Raw genomic sequence first — 7030 nt, forward strand, 5'->3', positions numbered from 1 at the left:
TGATGCCATAGCTTTGAGAATTACTCCCTATTCAAATTATCATTCATTCCTTGACTAGCAATAAGTTCCTAAAGACAATAATGTTTGAGATGTGCCTGATCAGGAAAATAGAAACCACTGTAGGTACTGAAAACCGAGGGACTTTGATTCAAAGAATTAAATACAGAAGTGTTGGGAAGGACAGTGACTTCAGGCAGGATTTCTAGCTGTGGTTAAGTAAGGAGACTGTCAAATGCTCTACCTTAAAAACAACTATAAAGATGGACAAAATTGCTCCTAAACAATCATTTCATCACTCTGAAAATTGACCGAAGGCATACAGCAGTCTAAGAACTGTTCACACTTGAGCAACTGCTGGACTTGGTGGAAATCTATGGAATTCTAGTCTGTGGCTGATCCCATCCATCCATTCAATGTGGACTTCTGCCAGGGAGGGAAGACCATGAGGCCAGTGGTAGAGCATGCAGGAGGTCCTGGGTTCAACCCCCAGTACCTCCATTAAAAAAATAAAGGAAAAATAATAAAGGGGGCTCACTCAATCTGGAGCAGTGGATGATGCCCACACTCAGGATCCTTGTCAGTGAAAGTGACTTTCCAGGAGCAGGAGAGTGGGGGAGGGCTCATCTCTACTGGCCAGAGATTGAGATTGTGATTGGGGCAAGCACATTTCTTGTATTGCTTTGGATATAAGTAGCAGAGATCAAGAATTCTCGAAAGAAAAGAAAGAGAGAAGGGGAGAAAGGAAGGAAGGAAGGAAAGAAGGAAAGAAAGAACAGAACAGAATCAACTCTACTGCCGTCTTCCAGACAGAGAGGACACAGGACAAAGTCCCTGCCCTCACAGAGCCTATGTTCCTGGGGAAGCTTACATTTCACTGAGATGCCAGCGAGAGGAAGAACACATATTCCCAAAGTCTCTGCAGCTGGAATTCTGGGTTTGGTTGATAGTTGTAGGGACAAGAACTCTTTCTGGAAACCTCACATCTCACCATGTAGTAGGAAGCTACTATGTCCACATGTCACCTGAGTCATTTCTCCTCTTATTTCCTGTTCCTTCTGGGATGAATGCAATGGCTCCCATGCAGAGAGACAGGAAAATAGAAAAAGAACTCAGTGAGTTGCATTCAAATCTCCTAGAGTCACACAATGCCAATGACTGAGGTTTTCAATTAATCCTGAATCTTGTCCCACGAAATAAGTTTATGATTGTCCTGCCCATGTTACAAAGGAGAAAATGAGGCTCCAAAAAGTTGAGTAACTTGCTCTGGGATTGGTCCCCATGTCGCTTGACTCTAAAGTCTGGGATCTTAACCACTCCCACTCTTAACCTGTGCTGGCTCATTAAAAGTTTTGATTAATAGGGACTTTATGATCTATGTGATATATGTATATACACGATGGAATACTACTCAGCCATAAAAAAGAATGAAATAATGCCATTTGCAGCAACATGGATGGACCTAGAGATTATCATACTAAGAGAAGTCAGATAAAGACAAATATCATATAGCACTTATATATGGATTCCAAAAAAAATGATACAAATGGACTTATTTACAAAACAGAAACAGACTCACAGACATAGAAAACAAGCTTATGGTTGTTTTATGTTCCCCAAAGGGGAAGAGGGGAGGGATGAATTAGGAGTTTGGGATTAGCAGATACAAACTACTATATATAAAATAGATAAACAACAAGGTCCTACTGTAGAGCACAGGGAACTATATTCGATATTTTGTAATAACCTATAATGAAAAAGAATCTGGAAAAGTATATATATATACACACAGGTATAATTGAATCACTTTGCTGTACACCAGAAACTAACACAGCATTGTAAATCAACTATGCTTCAATTAAAAAAAAAAAACCAGGAAAAAAAAGGGGGATAAGGGGTGATGTACAAAAATTAAAACAAACAAAAACATTGTTAACTACAAAATGTAGGTGAGAAAAAGGAGAAAACTAACTACTAGATTTGGTAATTCAGAGGTCACTGGTGGTCTTAAATCCACGGCTGTGGCGTGGTGGAGAGAGAAGCCAGCTTGCAGGGGTAAGCAGGTGGCGCAGCAGGAATGAGTGGGTGAAGAGGACTATGGTGTGATCAAAGTGGGTGTCACTTTCAAGATTGGCTGTGAAGAGAAGCAGCTACAATGTCTTGGCAATGAGTTCCTGCAAAAGGTGGTCCTGGTACAACGATTTGAGAGCAAGTAGTTTATTTGGGATGTGATCCTGAGAAACATCTGTAGAGCAATGGGACAGCAAGCCAGGAAAAGGAAGGAATCCAAAAGAAGATCCATGAACAAGCAGGTTGCAGCTGTGGACAACTGGAACTCTTCTGCAGATGAGCACTGAAACAGTGTAAGATACCTGCTTCCCCACAGATTTGTTCACTGGAGGGGTGAGGAAGCCAGGGCACTATCTACCAACCCTCATACCTCATGGATGTTGGACAGCTGGAGCGGGGAGTAGGGGAGAAGGAAGTGTAATCACCCCAGTTCTTCTGGGCCTGCCCCATTTCTCCTGCTGAGTGAGCTTCCCACAGCCAGTGATTGCCTCCAGGTGGTGGCCGAGCTGTTGGCTTTGCGCAAAATAGGCAAGTACCCGTCCCAGGGAATATGGACAAAATGCTGGAGAGAGGAGAGCGCGTTCACATTACACATTATGCTAAGCAGGTACCGTGAGCACAAGAAGAGCAGGATGGGGAGAGGTCCCAGGGTGTTCTTTCTCTAAAGAAGAGTAAAAGATGTGAGGTGCATTGCCGATGTGGGTGATTTATGAGGAAGTGCAGGAAGATTGCAGGAAATCTGAGAGTCCTCTCTCTGTCCCTCAAATGCACGCACACACACAAAAGTTTCTTAAAAGATAGAGTGGGGTATCACAACCGAAGGGACTTTAAAGAACCAGCTTCCTCTCACTTAGAAAGGAAATCGAGGTCCGCAGAAAGGAAACGGCAGGGCGGGTTGTGGGGTCCGGGGACCCCGGGGCCTTTACGCGATTATTCCCACCCGCGAGTCTAAAGTCACCCCAGGCTGTGCGCCACCCAGGAGGTCTCAGCAGCTGAGAGGAGCATTCGACCCAAAGGAAACCAGCCCCTGCCTGAACGCTTCGTGTTCTCTGCGGTCCTTAAGCAGGAAAGTAAAGAAGGGCATCTTGGACACAGGATGGGGCCTTAGAACTTCCTGTTTTTATCCACAAAATGTCCTTTTGAAACGGTAGGTAGAAGGCTACCGGAGGAAGCCCCCCTTAAAAGGGACCTTCCGCTGGCACCGCCCCCTGGCTGTGACCCTGGGCTTCGGAGGACCGCCCCAGCTTCCGGTCCCTTGGCCCCGCCCGCCCCGGATGCTGCGGCTGAAGCCGCACCCCCTCCCCCAGCCCCCGCACCCGCGGCAGCTGGCAGCCGGCCCAGGAAGGGTGCGGGGCGCGCCCCTGGCGCACAGGCCCCCACCTCGCGCCCGCCGCGGGGTCGGCCGCGCGGAATCACGGGGCGGAGGCGGGGCCGCGCCGGGGGTGGGCGCGGCGTCCGGGCCGCGTTCGCCGCTCGCGCCGACGCGCGGGCGCCCGGGCGCGCGTGCAGCCGGGGGCGCCCTAGCGGCGCAGGGGGCGGGCGCGGGGGCGCGGCCGGAGCGTGCGGGGCGGGGCCGGCGGGGCCGGCGGGGCCGGAGCGCTGCGGGCGCCCGCGCGGGTCGCACGCTGAGCCGCCGGCTGGCCGGCTGGTCCCTGCGGCGGCTGCCGGGGCGGCCCGGGCGCGCGGCCCTCCGCCATGTACACCTTCGTGGTGCGCGACGAGAACAGCAGCGTCTACGCCGAGGTCTCCCGGCTGCTGCTCGCCACCGGACACTGGAGGAGGCTGAGGCGGGACAACCCCAGGTTCAACCTGATGCTGGGAGAGAGGAACCGGCTGCCCTTCGGGAGACTGGGTGAGCTTCCCCATTTCGCGCCCTCCGGCTCCCCCCGTTAGAACGAGCGCTTTTGTTTTAAGGTCAGAAACCTTCCCCTCCGACGTTCCTTGAGCAGGTTTAAAAAAAAAAAATAAAGCGCCCCTAAAGGGCTAAACCCATCGTTTTTCATGCTTTCTTGTCTCCTAAGTCTGATTCGGGGCGGGAGTGGCGGTGCGAGCTCCCGGGGCCGCGGCTGCTTCCCGACAATGACCGGTCCCGGCAGCCCCGGGGCGGGGAGCTGAGGCTGCGCGTTCCCCGGATTCCGCGGGTCCGACGCCCCCAAATCGGGCAGGTCCGCTGGGCGGATCGCCGGGCCGGGCGAGGCTCCCCGGAGCCGGCAGCTGCCATCAGGCTGGAGTCACCTTGCAAATTTTCTCCAATGAGGATTCCGCCCTGCTTGTGTTGGCGCGGGAGGGATGCTTGTGTGTGTTGAAAACCCAGAGGATTCAGCTGCCCGGAGGCTTAGATTAACTGTCAGGGGACCTGGAAAAGACCTCTGGATTCTGAAAGCAGGAGCTTCAGCAGTGAGCCCAGGGAAGGGCGTAAGGGTGTCTGAGTTTAGACCTTCTAGCTTCACCAAAGAACACGTTCTCGCAGCGGTGCGTTGGATGCAGATTTCACACGACAGTGGATTCTCTGCCCTCCCCTCCCCTCCCCGAGGGAGTTCCCTTCTTTCCCGTGGTTGAAGCTGCACCACGACATCTACATCTCCTGTAGGAAGGGGCAAGGGGAAGGAGAGGACCAGTCGCTCCTTTTTAGATGACGTAATCCAGAAGTTGTGCAGATCCCTTCAACTTACATCTCATTGACCTGAGCATAGTCTCATGGCCTCTCCTCACTGCACAGTCATCCGGGAATCGCAGCCTCACTCGGGGTAGCCATGTTCCCTGCCAAAATTCCCCTGGGGTGGGGACCCAATCCTATGGCCAAAGACAGAATGGGAGAATCCATCATGAAGAAAAGTCATCTTTGCCTTGGAGAGCATCCCAGAAAGAGCAGTGTTCTACGTCCAGGAGAGAAGAGTTTTTAGAAATAGGTGTGGTCAGAGGGTGGGGAGGGTGAACAGGCAAAGACTGAAAGTAGGCGGTTTGGAACTGACTAGCCCTTGGTGAGCTTAGCGAGAGAGAGGGCAGTTGGGAGGGGGCCTGTAGAATTGTAACGATTTGAGGAATGAAGGGGGTTTCAGCATAGCCTTACCGAAATTTTTTCTTCGGGATGGGTCCATGGACAACTCCTTATTGTTACGCAAGTTTATAATGTATGATGGAGACCCTGCAGAAGGGTTGAGTCCAACCTCCAGAAATCTTGGAAGAGACAGATTGTGCCTAGAGATTCCTTTTGTTCAGCTGTCTCCCCAGGAAGCCTTCAGCAAGTATACCTTCCCTAAAAGAAGAAAACCTGCTTATAGTTGAAAACATTTATTTCCTCCTTGGTCTGTCTGCTTCCCTGCCTGACTTACTTTCCTCTTTGGACTGGGCAGGGCCCGGCTGTAAGAGCTTAGGTGGAATCCTAACATTAAAAGCTGACCAAAATGGCTCTGTGGGGGCTGAAGCAGGGGTGGTTGGCACTGCAGTGAGGCTCAGGATTAGGGTGTAGGAGCAGAATCCTAGAGGGTCCAAATCCTAAACGGTTACCATGAAGTCAGCAAATGATCAGGAAACAGTTGGTTTTTGTGGGAAGGAAGACAGCATCCCACAACCAAACGGCTATGTGCTTTCACTGTTGGGGATATTTACCTTTGGCTTAAAGTACACTGGGTGAAACCCAAGGAGATGTCCTGTACCGTAGGTGCAGTAGGGATCAAGGAGGGGCAAAACTGAAAATACTCTTCCACCCTAAGAAATAAAAACAAGGGCAGCAGAGGTCCTTAGCAGACCTGTGATGCGGTTATCATAACACCCACTCGGGGGAGGGTGAGAATTGCCAGTTGGATGTGCAAAGCAACAGAATTTCTCCCGTCCTAACAACCAGTCCTGAAACAGGGGAAAGAAGAGCTGGGTGTGACACCCGGCTCTCGCTCTGTGTGCTGGTGCTGATGTTGTCCATTCCCACCACCCTGTCTCCCTCCTGAGCCTCCTCTTTCCTTCACAGGTCACGAGCCTGGGTTGATGCAGTTGGTGAATTACTACAGAGGGGCCGACAAACTGTGTCGCAAAGCTTCTTTAGTGAAGTAAGTGTTCTTTAAGACCTGTTTTCCATTTTCTACTGAACCGTTTTTAGCTTTCATACTGAAGCAACTTAAGCAAAAATGTAGGCTTGTTTTTAAAGGGCAGAAATCCTTTTATTTTAAAAACCAGCGAGTGTCAGTTCTTTGATTGCCATCCACACTTTGCTGCAGGTACATGGTCTCTTGGATGAGGCTCCCCAAAGCAGACCCTGAGACAGGGCTTCTTGCGTAAGTGATTTATGGGGGGAGGGCTCTCAGGAGAAACTCGTTCAGAACCAAGGACAGGGCAGCCAAGGAAGAAACCAAGCAAAGACTTGGTTTCAGCTGGAGTCTCGCCTCAACCTGACTCCACGGGGCTTGGGAGTGAAGGGCACCCAGAGTAGTCCCTTGATATTCTGTGCTTCAGCATCACTCAGCCATTGGCTGTAGGGGGCGGTAGAGGACATGGTTTCCCTGGCATTTCTGGCAGAGGTTGGCCCCTGGGTGTGCATGAGCCCTTGGCAGCCAACTCTCCGAGCAGCCAGGGGTCCCCTCAGAAGGACACCTGGGCAGAATGTAACCGTATCTGCTGCGCCGCCCATCTCTGAGCAGTCGGCTTACAGCTAGGTGCCGTAGGAACAGTGTCATAGGTGGAAGGAAGCAGCGTTACACAGTGATTAAGATCTAGATCGGCAGCTTGGGTTTTAATTTCAGCTCTTCTTATTAGCTTGGGCAAATTTTCTGATCCCACGAAGCCTCAGTATGTCCCTCATAAAGAGGCTGTGGGGATTGAATAAGGTGATTCATGTGGTACAGTGGGCATTTGACTCTGTGCCTTAGTTTCCTTATCTGTAAAATGGGGATAATAATAGTAACTACCCCAGGGTTGTGGTGAAAATTAATTGAGTTAATTTACGGAAAGGCCTGGAATAATGTGTGTGTCT

General features: G+C 50.8%; 1 protein-coding gene across 2 annotated transcripts in view; it reads left to right on the top strand.

Moving 5' to 3' along the window:
* The first annotated feature begins 3630 nt into the window (after positions 1 to 3630).
* TTL (tubulin tyrosine ligase) overlaps positions 3631 to 7030 on the top strand; it is a 29314-nt gene continuing 25914 nt past the window's right edge. For both annotated transcript variants that reach the window (XM_032469758.1, XM_032469759.1), the window contains exons 1-2: positions 3631 to 3919; positions 6032 to 6110. In XM_032469758.1, coding sequence (XP_032325649.1) covers positions 3763 to 3919; positions 6032 to 6110 — 236 coding nt within the window. In that variant the 5' untranslated portion in view covers positions 3631 to 3762. The remainder of the gene's footprint in view (positions 3920 to 6031; positions 6111 to 7030) is intronic.

This window comes from Camelus ferus, chromosome 28 (assembly GCF_009834535.1).
Source record: "Camelus ferus isolate YT-003-E chromosome 28, BCGSAC_Cfer_1.0, whole genome shotgun sequence".
Classification (NCBI taxonomy): domain Eukaryota; kingdom Metazoa; phylum Chordata; class Mammalia; order Artiodactyla; family Camelidae; genus Camelus; species Camelus ferus.